The sequence below is a fragment of the Malurus melanocephalus genome, unplaced genomic scaffold (assembly GCF_030028575.1).
Source record: "Malurus melanocephalus ecotype Western Australia unplaced genomic scaffold, MMel_1.1 scaffold_65, whole genome shotgun sequence".
Lineage (NCBI taxonomy): Eukaryota > Metazoa > Chordata > Aves > Passeriformes > Maluridae > Malurus > Malurus melanocephalus.
This window is the reverse complement of record NW_026623297.1, coordinates 1701524-1715603: the sequence shown is the minus strand read 5'-3', so window position 1 is coordinate 1715603 and position 14080 is coordinate 1701524. Positions and strand designations below refer to the sequence as shown.

At 42.2% G+C, this 14080-nt stretch overlaps 1 protein-coding gene across 2 annotated transcripts; it reads left to right on the top strand.

Moving 5' to 3' along the window:
• Positions 1-145: 145 nt before the first annotated feature.
• Positions 146-13814, top strand: SUV39H2 (SUV39H2 histone lysine methyltransferase). 2 transcript variants are annotated; one of them, XM_057366432.1, is made up of 7 exons: positions 146-197; positions 1238-1383; positions 2340-3011; positions 4958-5104; positions 6667-6796; positions 8160-8275; positions 11683-13814. In XM_057366432.1, the coding sequence occupies exons 1-6, from the start codon at positions 179-181 to the stop codon at positions 8267-8269; spliced, it is 1224 nt and encodes a 407-aa protein (XP_057222415.1). In that variant the 5' UTR covers positions 146-178; the 3' UTR covers positions 8270-8275; positions 11683-13814. The 2 variants fall into 2 exon arrangements, with proteins under 2 accessions (XP_057222415.1, XP_057222414.1); XM_057366431.1 differs by having other exon boundaries at positions 8160-13814.
• The last annotated feature ends 266 nt before the right edge of the window (positions 13815-14080 follow it).

The following is a 14080-nucleotide window of genomic DNA, read 5'->3' as shown; positions in this document are numbered from 1 at the left end:
GTCCCACTCCATTTCACCCGCCCTCCTCTCCGTTCCCGCTTTCSCGGCCCCATCGCGCCGGGAGCCCCTCACGGCAGCGGCGGGAAAGGGGGGCAGGGCGGTGGGGCCGCGCTCTGCGCTCCGCCCTCTTCCGGCCGGGGCGGAGCCGGAGCGGCCCGAGCGCGACCCCCCCCCCAACATGGAGGGCTGGCGAGGAGGTGAGGGGGGAACGGGCTGGGGACGGGGCCGCCCGGGGCTGATTCCCCTCCCCACCCTCGGGCTCTGCCTGCCCTACGCCGGGCGCTTGAGGGCCGGGATAGAGAGGGAGGACAGGCGGAGAGGCTCCCGTTCGCTCTCGGCGCTGGGAACCGCTGCCGGTCTCTGTCGCGCGGCTCCGTCAGGACCATGCCCACCGCCCCTGCCCACAGACCCCCGGCGGGGCGGCAAGGGAAGGGCTGGGGGCCCTGCCCGCTTCTCTTAGGATCCTGCCCGCTGCCCCCGGGGAGCTGTGGGAGGAGGGTGGGAGGTGCCTGAGGTGAGCATGGAACGGGGGTGGGACGTGGGGAGAGGCGCTGGATCTTGATGCGGCCGCGGGAAAGGCACCGCCGCCCCCTCCCCAGCTCCTGCGCTGAGGGCCGGGGCGGGAGAGCCCCGCGGAGCCCCTGGGGCAGGCGGGCACGGCCCCGMAGCCGGCGGCTGCCGCTCTGGACTCCATCCAACCCCTCGATCCCGGTGTTTCCCGGGCGCTGCCGCTCTGCGGAGTGTCTCGTCCCTCTAAATCCGCCTGGCTGACAGGGCAATCGCGATYCTTCTGGATGAGGGCTGTGAGTCTCTGTTTCCTCGTCCAGTCACCATGGCTGCGTTGCAAGTGCTCGGTTGCGCTTGACTACAGAAATTTGGCGGTCTTATTAAAGAATGGAGGTTTCCTGCTTGCCGTAGTTCAGTTCCGCGATGCTGTAATTGTAGAAAAATTGCTCGGTGCTTAGTGTAGCTTTCACCTGTGGAAGTCTCTGCCCTCCAAAATATTGGTTGTTCTTTGCAAGTGTACATACTGTGCAGAACAAAGGTGCAGGGAGGGAATCATTGACGAGTTTCTCTTGACCCGTTAGAGAAGCATTGAGTTGGAGATGCTGCAGTTGTACAAGACACTCGTGGAATGCTATGACAAATGGTAATGTGGGGACTCTGGGATGAGGCATAATGATTTCAATTTAGCCAAGACATTAAATAGGATTCTTTACCAATTTTCTTATTGTAGCCTGGTATGTGCCATGTCTAGCTTCACTTGAGACCCTCCAAGAATTATGTAGGAAGGAAAATCTCAGATGTAAAGCCATTGGAATCACCGACAGGAATCTAAAGAGTTATGAGGTGGAATATTTGTGTGACTACAAGGTAGCAGAGGTAAGAGAAACACAGACCAATTTGATCACTCTTTCAGCTGAAATTCAAAAGTAGCCAAAGGTAGTTTTGTTCATAATATAAAGCAGCAGGCAGTGAGGACAAAACTTTTGTGGGCATCAAGTTAAATATATTTTAAACTTTGAACTGTAAACAGAAAGTGGTGTAAACTGCTACTTTCAACATGTGGAAGGAAGAYCTTTTCCTGAAATTACAGACGTGTTAGAATACGAAATGTTTCACCTTTGTGCGTCTGATGCTGATGCTTTTSGTGGTAGCTTAGTATGAATTATGATGCCTCTCCTTTATTTGCAGACAACCACGTGTATTTTTTCCCCCTTTGTTGTTTTAGTCTGTTTGATGAAGAATTAGGGCCATGTGCTGCAAATGGATTCCTGTGAAATTCAGTGTCAGGATTTGTCCTTGTTGCAGTTATTTGTCCTTTTAAAAATAAGTGTAAAATGTATGCTGCTTCATTGTAAAGATAATGTTACATGTATCAAATTAATTGTGGTTTTGGGAGGATGGTTGATATGACCAATACTAGGGTTTAGACTTTTTGTGCTAAGTTTTGAATTTTGTTTTTGTTCTGTATGTGATACAACTGCATTCTGCTTGTGCATAYGAGTCATACAGCAAGTTAGCATAATTTACCACCTGTCTTGACAAACTAGCCTCCTCCTCCTCCAGGTATGATGTTAGCAATCAGAGTTCATTCCAACTTTTTTCTTAGCCCATAGAGATGATATGTAAAGTATACAAAGTTGTGCTGCAAGTTAATTTGCAAACAAAACCGATTTTTCTTTTTCTACCCAATTGTAATTGATATGSGGGCATCAAGGCCTTCTGCATTGTGTGCTGATCCTCAGCTCCAGAGCTCTTGTGTTTGTGTGCTCTGTGATGCTGGATTTCAGCAACACGAACTCTGGCTAAATCTATATCTTTTTCTGTATTTCAAGGGTAAAGCATACTATCTTGTGAAATGGAAAGGATGGCCTGAATCTTCAAATACTTGGGAACCTCGGAAACATCTGAACTGTCCTTTGCTTGTTAAGAACTTCCGTAGAGACAAGAATGAATACTTGTCTCGGGTGAGAGATGGCAAAGCACTGAAAGTGAGAAACCGTATTAAAGCTTTGAAACCTGCAATTGCMGATTACATTGTAAAGAAGGCTAAACAAAGAATAGCTCTGCAGAGATGGAAAGAAGAACTCAACAGGAAAAAGAATCATAAAGCAATGATTCTGGTAGAAAACACGGTGGATCTTGAAGGCCCTCCTTTAGACTTCTACTACATTAATGAGTACAAACCTGCTCCAGGAATAAATGTGCTCAATGGAATAACGACTGGCTGTGAATGTGCTGACTGCCCTGCTGAGAAGTGCTGTCCAAAGGAGGCTGGGTTTATTTTGGCTTACAATAAACGWAAGAAATTGAAAATCCAGCCTGGCTTGCCCATCTATGAGTGCAATTCGTATTGTAGATGTGGGCCTGACTGCCTAAATAGGATCGTACAGAAAGGGACCCCATATTCCCTCTGCATCTTCAGAACCAACAATGGCCGTGGCTGGGGAGTAAAAACCCTCCAGAAAATTAAAACCAACAGTTTTGTGATGGAGTATGTTGGAGAGGTAGGTATGTATTTACCTCATATAGGTGAATTACATATGACCAAGGAAATGTTAGATAAAATCTTTATGAGTTTTAACACTTCTTGACTTTTTCACSCAGAGGGTGGTCAGACACTGGAACAGGCTCTCCAGGGAGGTGATCACAGCAACAAGCCTGAGAGAGTTCATKGAGTGTTTGGACAATACTCACAGGCACATGATTCCTGGGGATGTTCTGGGCAGGGCCAGGAGCTGGGCTTGGTGATTCYTGTGGGATCCTTCCAACTCAGGATACTCTGTGATTCTACTGTATAATGGATCAGTCTGCTTTCAAGTAGAGAGATAAATAGAAATTCAAGCCAACAGCAAAATTATATTGTCCAGAACATTCCTTCATTCCAGAGCTGTTGTAAAAGGTCAAATGTAAAGAGAATATTTATCTCACATGGCACTAAATAATTATTTTAGATACATGCCCTAATGGTTTTTCTAAAGGCAAATCCTTAATTTCTTTCATGGCAATCATATTCTTCATTCTTCCCTGATCATCTTTATTGTAGTTTTTGCTGTTCCCAAAGCACACTTATTATGAAACTCCCTGCACAGTCTGTCAGTCCTTTCGTTTTCTGTTTCATCTGAACTTCTCAAGTAGTATTTCCAAGCATGTTTATTACTTTTAATTACCAGCAAGAATAAGACTTGCAGTACAGACATTATCTATTTATTCAATCTTACACTATTTCAAAGAGAACTTTTATGTTATAAAATACAGACCTTGAGCTACTCTTGAGATTCTGTATTGCCCTGTGTTTATGTGGTTCAGCCTGTGCTTTGCTCCAGGGCTCTTCACACCAGCAGCCCCTGGCAGCCTGCCTCTATTACACTGCATTGCATTTCTACCACAAATCTGCCTTGYTACTATGTTGACTCAAAGTATTTCCTTCTGTCCCTTTGTGCAATGTTTACGGTCTTAAGTAGATTTCCTCCATGCTTCCTGCTCCAAAGCTTCCAGCTTCTCATATTCATACGTATTTACTTTAAATATACAAGAGGTCAGCATTACAAATATCTCTGTGGATGGCTTAATGCAGAAAGGTGATTAAGCAACAAAATTACATAAAGGAAGGAGTGTGTATTTACCTTTTCACCTGAATCTACTTAATACCTATGCTGAGTTCTCAAATCTCATCTGTCAGATTTTAAAAGGATTTGTTGTCCATCACATTTCTTATCTCTCTTGCTGCCAAATTATGATTTATTTGCTGAACCTGCACAACAGAATGTGTTTAAAGTGACAGGCTGCAGATGAAGTTGTTTAAGTTGTTTCTTCTGTTGGCAGTGACACGCTCGCCTAATTGAATAGATGGAGCTTTGTCATGTGTCTGTCTGTGCTACCATGAATAGGATCTTTCACTGCAGTCAAAAATAGCAGGAAGAGATGCTTCTGGGAAGAGAGGAAATTAATGTCAGGCTGTAAATGTGACTGGGTTTTAAAGACTGATACCTGATGATCATCTTTGCAAAGGAAGAAGATCAAATCCTGGTTTTATGTGAAGTAAATGAGGCTTTCTGGGTCTAATGGGAAAAGTGTGTACGTGGAAAGTTTAGTTAGAAACAGTTGATTGTATTGTCATCATCAAAACTATTAATAGAGGGTGCTGATACGTTTTTTTTCGGAGACAAGATAGTGCTGTGCATCAGCTGTAGAGAAATAGCATCCCGAGAAGCCTCAGTCACTAATTAGTTCAGCAGTATTTACTCTTATGTATTCTGCATTCATTCATTCATCAAAATGYTATTTCARCATAAAAAACTTACTGTGGTATTTTTTACTAAGTAAAGGGTTTTTTTTTCCTAACTTGATTGGGATTTTTGTTTTTATTTAGTAATAGTGAATAATATGATGCAGGTTTCTTTTTTGCTCTTTTTTTTTTTTTTTTTTTTTTTTTTTTTTTTTTTTTTTTTAGGTGATTACAAGTGAGGAAGCAGAGAGGCGAGGCCAGCTCTATGACAACCAGGGAAATACATACTTGTTTGATTTGGACTATGACTCAGATGAATTTACAGTAGATGCAGCTCGATATGGAAATGTGTCCCACTTTGTGAACCACAGTGTAAGACTTTGTTTTGTATACTAAGAATTTTGAGAATTATCCTAATTGTGCTAGAAATGTCTTCTATTGTAAACATTTCCTTACCATATTCAGTTTTTCTAGAGTAGTTTGCTTCATGCCASCACATGCCAGTCCAGTCAATCAGATGATGTAAATAAATAGAACAGAATACTTGGCCTTACTTGGACTGAGACTGCTTAMAAAAATCTGGGAGTGAGGTGATGCCTGAATTGGATATTTTATAGGACTGGAGTTTTCACTGMATCTGCTGGTTCTAGACAACCAAAATAGGGTTGGTTTGGGTRTGTTTTTTCCGAGTACCTGAAATACTTAACATGTGACAAGTCCTTRATAAAATTAGCCAGGAGTCAAAGATGACAGGAATTTATGTGTTATTTTGTAGCTGGGCAGGATGGAATGTTACTCTAAATTTTATCCTACAAACTTGGTAGAGGGAAAGAAAAAAATCCTGTGCTGTCTTAGGTATCTACAGGGAAGAAACATAATATTCCCTCCTATTCTAAACTTGCYAGAGAACTCAAAAGTAGATTTTAAAGAGCAATTTTTTGCAGTGTTTTATTCAAGTTTAACTGAAGCACCTAAAATAAGAACGCTAAACTGCACTTGTAAAGATCCCTGAACTGATTTCTTACTGCTCTAATGTTTGTGAGGTATGCAGTCAGTATCTACAAATACAGAAAATTGATGTCTTCAGGTTTGTGAGATGATGATACTTGTATTCCATGTAGGTTTGCCAGCRAGAAGGATGAAGAAGAGTTTTAGATACAGTTGCTCTTTCAGAAACAGTTTCACTTTCAGAAACAGAACGGAAGTATTCGCAGTCTTCAGTGTAAAGTTAAATGTCTGTAAGGTCACTTCTGATTCTTTAACGTGTGATATATCTCACTTCTGAAAGAGCAAAAAAGCATGCAGATTTTAAGTCTCAGGAACTACTGCCTTCTAGCACTTAATTCAGAGAAAATGAGGAAGTGGTTTCTAGTTCCTGCTTAGTGCCCTTCATCCTCCTCCTACCACCCAGTCCATGGCAGGGAATTCAGAAGCAGATTTGCAGCTGACAGTAGAAATTCATTCATAGTTATKAAGATGTTATCTCTGGCCTGGAAGCAATACTGAAACATCAATACAGAGCAGTACATATGTGGGGCTTGAATCACCAGGCTGTTTTTAGTTTTCTTTCAACTTTCATTCTTTTTGTGGGTTTTGTAGGTAAATACTAACCTCTGAATGTAGCTCTAATTACTTTGTCATCATTTTTGTTCTCACCTTTGAAGGTGCCATTTTTGTTTTATCAGTTGTTGCATATTAGTATAGTGTACATATTGTGTGAATTGTCTTCCTGGAAGAACTTGCATCTGAGCTGTGAATGTTCTCCTGGAACGCTATTTCAATTTGTTAATTTCAGAAGATAACTTAATTGCAGACTTCTGTCACTGAGACAAGAACCCATTCTTCCTTTCCTGTGACCTTGGTTTACTTAAACACTTCAGTGAAATTTAATGTTAATTTTTCTAAACAGAAACTGCATTAATTTTTGCTTACAGTGTGATCCAAATCTTCAAGTCTTCAACGTGTTTATTGATAACCTCGACTTGCGTCTTCCTCGAATAGCGCTGTTCTCTACCCGAACCATCAAGGCTGGAGAAGAGCTAACCTTTGACTATCAGATGAAAGGTCTGCACACTTTAACATGGTTCTTGTGGGAGTTTGGGGTGCTGGTGGACTGTACTGCAGCCTGACTGATGGTAGCATCTCAGCTCAGGCACAGCTCTCCCTAACACAGTTCTAGCTTTCAGAACAGTCATTGCTCATGACATGTAGTGCAGAGAAGAGCACACCCAGAAATTTTTGCCTGCCTCCCTCAGTGCTCCTAGCACTTCAGGGATTGTGGCTGGATTATCTGGTGAAGCAAGTGATTTTGAGGATTTGTCCCAGGAATGTTCAAAGGAATGAGCAGGCTGCCCTTAAATGAAGCTTTTCTTTATTTGAATTGGCATTTCAGGTAAACTACTTCCTAGATAATCTGCTAGTGATAGTTACTAAGGCAGTTGTAACAGCTCAGCAGCATGAGGCACCATAGGTTTATCTCTGGATTCGGGTGTCTATAGGCCTCAGTTGCAGATRTAGGTCCTATGGGGCAGCTGTTTCAGCTGGAATAGAGTTAACTTCTTCTCAGTAGCTGGTACAGTGCTGTGTTTTWGATTCAGGATGAGAATAATGTYGATAACTCACTGATGTTTYGGTTGTTKYTAAGTGGTGGTTTTCCTAAGTCAAAGACTACTTTGTGTCTCATGCTYTGCCAGTGAGGTGCACAAAAAAAAGTTATAAAAATCTGGGAGGGAGCACAGACAGGTGACCTGAACTGGTCAAAGGGTTATTCCACACCAGAGAATCATGCCCGTTGCAGAAACTGGGGAACTATCCAGAAGGGTCTGAYCAGAGTTTAGGGATGGCAGCTGGGCATTGGTCAGCCATAGGAAAGCAATCATGTGTGCAATCACGCATGCTTGTTTTTTCCTTCTAGTACTACCAATAATCAGCATCAGCATAACCARTATATCATCATTATTACAATATAATACTGTTTCAATTATTAAATCTTYCTTATCTCAACCTTTAAGTTTTACTTTTGATTCTCCTCCCTGTTCCGCTGGGTGGAAGTGTGTGAGTATCTGTGTGGTACTTTATTGCCAGCTGGACTTAAACCATGACACTGCCAAATTGATCTTGAACCCTCAAAACTCCTCTTTCTCTCCATGGTGTCTGTGAACACTGACATTGAAGGCCAGCTGCACGCTCATCTGATCTGTGTGKATACCTGGCGGGTACAAAGCTCAAGGCTGAGTATTGGATTCTGTTGTGTATGCCAGGTGTTGTACAAGTARTTATAATAAGGCTGTCAGTAGAAGCTGAATATAGCTTCACACACAGCTCTTTGAACCGGGGTGTTAGAAGGCCTTTAGAAGCTCTTTGAATACCAGGCATGGTCTCAGTCTATCTTTTAGAACTTCCTTTCTTGTGTTTATCTGTGTTGCAGGTTCAATAGATCTGACTTCAGACTCTGCTGAAGGTCTTAGCCCATCCAAAAAGAGGATCAGAACTGTCTGTAAATGTGGAGCTGTGTGTTGCAGAGGTTATCTCAACTGAGTTCGGGTATCCAAAGTCACAATTTTTTTTTCTTTTTTTAATGTGTTTTAAGAAGACTCTTCTTTCACACATATTTTCAAGTATTCTCACATCTAATGTCAATAAGGATGGTGAAAATAAGGCATTGTGTTTGTAATTGAAATGGGATTGGCCAAAGAAAGAGATTGTAGTGTTTCTATTCAATACAGAACTGATAATGGSGATTAAAAATTAATTTTTCTAGAACTGTTGTTTAGGAAGAAGTAATATGTATGCAAAGAAGACTCTAAAATATACCTTGATTTGAATATTCATATAATAAGCTGGATTGGAAGGGACCCACAAGGGTCATTGAGTCCAACTCTTAGTCCTGCACAGCACCATCCCTKAGAGTCCCACCATGTGTCTGAAAGCATTGTCTGAACACTTCTCGAACCCTGTCAGGCTTGTGACCCCTTCCCTGAGKAGCCTGTTCCAGTGTCCAGCCACCCTCTGGRTGAAGAGCCTTTTCCTTATACCCAGTCTAAACTTCCTCTGACTCAGYTTCAGGCCATTSCCTCAGGTCCTGTCACTGGTGACCAGAGGAGATTGGTACCTGCCCCTCTGCTTCCCCCTGYGAGGATGYTGAAGAGCACAATGAGGTGSCCCCTCAGTCTCCTCTTCTCCAGGCTAACAGACCAGGTGGCCTCAGCTGCTCCTCATAAGTTTCCCCTCAGACCCTTCACCATCCTCTCCTCTTCTGGATGCTCTCTAATGGTCCAATGTCTTTTTTTACATTATGGCACCCAAAAGTGCCATCAGGACTTGAGGTGAGGACTAGTCTGCAGAGCAGAATGGAACAACCCTCTCCCTTGCCTGGCTGGTGGTGCTGTGCCAGGACAGGGTTGGCCCTCCTGGCTGCCAGGGCACTGCTGACTCATGTTCAACTTGTCACAGACATTCGAGTGTGAGATMTCAGCCTTAGGGCTTCAGGAGCTGATTCCATTGGGATGAAGTGATGTTACATATTTTCCGTACCTTGAGAACTCAGGAGACATTTGATTTTAATTATAAATCTTAGATCTGACAGTTCTTTTTGGTCATATAAAGAAAAGCTTGAAGAGCTTAGCAATAACATTTATGGCAACAGGATGAGGGATTAAGAARAGCCAGTGTGTAAAGGTTCACAGGAATGCAAATTTTAAAATGTTCATGGTACTCCATACAAGGGAAGTAATTGCAGAAAGAAAACTAGAGAGGCAAAAGCTCAACCAAAACTTACCCTGGCCACTTCTTTAAAGGATAATAAAAAAAGTTTTTATAAATACATTAATAGCAAGAGGAGGGGCAAGAAAACCTCCATTATTTATTGGACAYGGTGGGGGAATATAGTTACCAAAGATGAGGAAACGTTTGAGGCACTTAAAACCCTCTTTGCCTCAGTTTTCAACAGTAAGACAGCTATCCTGAGGACAGCTGGCCTTCTGAGGTGATAGATGGGGTTGGGGAGCAGAACAACTCTCCTGTAATCCAGGAGGGAGCAGTTAGAGACCTGCTGAGTCACTTAGACACATACAGGTCTATGGAACCAGATGGGATCCATCCTAGGTTGATGGAGCTGGCAGAAGAGCTGGCCAAGCCACACTCCATCCTTTACCTGGAGAAAAGGAGGCTCAGGGGTGACCTTAYCACTCYCTACAACTGCTTGACAGGAGGTTGCAGCCAGATGAGGGTTAGTCTCTTCTCCCAGGGAACCAGCAATAGGACTAGGAGACAGTCTCGAGCTGTGCCAGGGAGGGTTTAGGTTGGTGTCRTGGTTTGAACTTGGCCGAAAGCCAAAGCACCCATGACATTCTCTCCCCCCCCACCCCAAAAAGGCAGAGGGGTGAGCAAAAGCCCAATTAACAATAAAATTTATGGCTTTTAGATAAGATAACATAATTGAGAGAAAGATATATATATATATATATATATATGCTCCAGAAATGGCCAGACAGACTGAATAACTTCAGTTGCAAAATAGATTTATTACTAAGGACTACTAAAAAACTACCGCACTGGGGAGGGGAACAGAGATAGGGAAAAATTTATAAGGAGAAGAAAAAAATAACAGTTATTTTAAGACCCCTGTTATTCTCTCTGCAAACCTGTCTCTCTCTCAGGTCGTCCCTCCCCACCCCTCCATGCCTTCCYATGCACAAGGTGAGTAGGGATGAAAGTTTTAACATAGATCAGTCTACTCATTATGGTTATCGTCCAGCACCATAGGAGAAGAGTCCTTACAGCTCCAAGCTGTGAAAGTTCTTTTCCCAAGAAACAGTCAGTGTATAACTGCTAATGGCATGGGATTCTTTTTTTTTACCTTGTGGGAGAAAGGGAAACAGTCCTCCAAGGCTGGCATGCTTCATTCTGAGGGTAAGGCCACTCTCTCAAATCTCCTGGCAGAACACAGTTTCYTCTAAGCATCAASTCACTTCAGACRTGGCGGGGGCGGGCACCTCTTCCCCCTTTTTGGCTTATGATCAGTCCAGTCCTGCAAGGCCAGGTTTTTTATCTCGGGTGCAGGGCCTTTCTTTTCTATACAGGTCTCCCATTGAAGAAATAGTCATTTCGAGAACAGCTTGTTTTCTCCATGTTCGAGCACCACAGCAACAGCACCTGTATTCTTCTTACATCTTTGGGCTTGTGATCTTTGGGCTTCCATTTTTTTTCGTACATCTCCTCACCCTCCTCCTCTGTCCTCCCCAGGTGCAGGGGATGATACTAACAACCTAAGAACTAATGGCAGCTGCCCTCTATCTTGTTTTGAATTCTTCTTAAATAGAAGACCATCTGTCATCACAGAGGTGTAACTAGCATGTGCAATTGGCCCAGGCCTGACCAGCAGCCTGTCCATTAACCTCAGAGCCACAATGGATTGGTTCTAAAACACAGGGGGCAGGGCTCCTTTTGCTGGAGAAGAAGGAGAAAGCTTCTAGRACTTTCTCACAGGAGCCATCTTTGTGGTTTCTTGGTCCCATCCTCCCACCACCAAAAAACYGGACCGAGTAAAACCAGGATAGTTGGACATTAGGAAAAATTTCTTCTCAAAAAGGGTGATTGAGTGGACATTGGAATGGGCTACTCAGAGAGGAGTCACCGTCCTGAAAGTGTTTTAAAAAAGCCTGTATGTGGCACTAAGTGCCATGGACTGGTTGACAAGGTGGTGTTTGGTCATAGGTTGGACTCAGTGATCTCAAAAGTTTCTTCCAGCCTAATTGATTCTGTGATTCTGTACTTGGTATTAACAGATCCCAGGTGTAAAACTTGAACTTCTTGGCTGATATTARGTAGATTTTTTTCAGTTGTTATGCTCTGATTTTTAGTTAGGATTCTATAGGAGGACTGGAGTTCCACAGAGCCTTTGTAAATACAAGATTGTCAGAAGCAATGTTCACTGTTCATTTTCGTTGCAGAAATTGGGCTGTCATGGCTGAAACAAGTTGCTGGCTACGGTTTGGAAATAGATAGCAAARGATTAAGGAGAGCAGCCCATTGTCKAACAAAGCCAACGCACTGGGGAGATGTTAACTGCAAAAGTACCCCGGGATTGATGTATATTCACAATTGGTTTGGATTAAGTTTTTATGTACTGTGGTTTTTTTTATCTAGTGACAGACTTCTAAGATACTAGGCCTGTATTTTCTGGTTGCAAAAATGTTAACTTCAGTGAAGTTAGACTAGGGGTGAGTATACCCATTTGCTGTAGACATTTGTAAGATGTTCTTGAATGTAAWGGCTGAGAAATGTTCTTCAGCTGCTTGAGTCATCTTTTTCTTTTCCTGATCATCTTAAAGTTGTCTCAATCCATTCCTAATWTATGCTAAGTTTTGCTTGGCTCCAAAACCACTGAAGAGCAATTGAGGTGGATGATGAATGGAGTTACAGCCAAGGTCCATGCTCTAGGGGTGATCCAAGTGCTTTATTCTCATGGATTCAAAGCTCGTAAAACTTGCATATTGCTCACAAGTCACATAAGTGTTGACAGGGTCAGGCACAATAATGTTGCTCCATAAATGGATGCTCTGTAGCTGGATGCTGGCTACGTGTCATAGGTCAGCTAGTTACCTTTGTAAGGTGCACAGCTGTTGGCTCAGGTGAATGAAGTCAAGCACCCAGCATGTAACTGTTTACTTAATTTGTTAGAAAATGCCTTAAATTCCATGTTAATTACTAGCACTTCAGAAAGAATATTTCAAGGTTGTTCATTAAGCACAGTTGCATTTGTACTGAAGATATGACTCTTTGGTAGCAAATGACATTTTGTATGCTACTAGCCAAAATCAGTTTGACAGTTTTGGTGAAGAGCATGGGCCCCTGGAAATGCAGTGTGAATTTTGTAATTACAATACAGAGATACAAGTTGAAACAGAGACTATATATTGTTTAGTGAATAGGAAAAATCTTGCTTAGATTTAAAAGTATTTGATGTGACTATGCTCACCTGTATCCACACAGTTGAGAAATGCTGAATCTCATCAGTTTTTTTCATGTCATATCTCTAATGATTTTTTTTTTTCAATTAAAGTTTTAAGTGGAATGTAGAGCTTTAATGTCAGCAAACTCTAGATGATCTTGAATCATTTGGAGTCACTAGTGCTTTCTCTTGCATGTAGCTCAAATGAGCAATGCATTCTCTGTGGATGGAATCTGCAGTCTCCAGCTCCTTAATCCACTGCAGTCTGGAGCCTGCCCTGTCCCTGCAGGATGGAGCAGCTGTGGCAAGAGATGGATTCCTTCTTCCAGCATTACCTGTGCCAGGGGCACAGGGTGGGCCTCAGGCTCTGTCTCTCCCCATGCCCAGTTTGATTTAAATATTGCAATTAGATAYATTTTAGAAGGTAATAGCTGTGGCAGTTGTACTGGAGCGCAGTGTCTGCCTTTTCCAGAGTTAATGAATGTTATCACCAGCACTGGAATAACGCTGCTGTTTGTTAAGGATGTGTGTGTTATCTTCTGCCATAAATAAAGAACCRTTAATTTATGTTCTAGGAGGTAGCAGTATTTTGTATTTATTTGAAGGAAACCCATAGATCCAGTTCCCAACTTAAAACCTTGAACAGTATTTTATATTTCCATATGCACAGTGGATTTGGATTGCAGTCAGTGAATTAGCTGAATGGGACACTGTGTCACTTTTAAAACTCCTTTTACCATTTTTATGAGTTTGGCAGAATATTGCCAGATTAGAAAAGGAGAAAAAGCTGTTTTCAATTTCTTAGGGAACCTAAACCAGCCCAGCTTCTGCCTTTGTTTTGCTTTGTGGTCTGTTGGCATCATCATGGTCACCAGTTCAGTCGTGTGTATGCACTTCTTAGGGCCTGGTGACCTGTCCTCCAGCTGTTTTTTGTTGGTTTTATATTTTTTTTTTTGGTAGCTAAACTAAAGCTGCAAGATCACATGAGAGAAAAGCTATTGTCTAGTGATTTAATCTTCAAGTCAATATTTTGGTTATTTTTAATGTATGTTTTAGGAACTGTATTAGAATATGCAGTTTGTAAGCTCAGGAACATTTTCTTTTCATATTGTGTCATCTCTAGTATTGCTATCTTCCTATAGTTTTTTTATAAAATAAATTACATTTAGTTTTTCTCTTGTTGTTGTCATTCTTAAAAAAATTAGCCTGTCAAAATTTGTTGTGGCAGTAGAATTTGCTTTAAAACTGCAACCTCATAATTCCTGGCCTGTACCTAAATTTTGTAGAATTCCATCAGAGGGACCATGAGGAAATGATGTGTTTTCAGTTTAGGGCTGGTGAAAACTGGTATAAATTTACACTGACCTGAAGCAGACTGGATTCCTGTGTATTTGAAT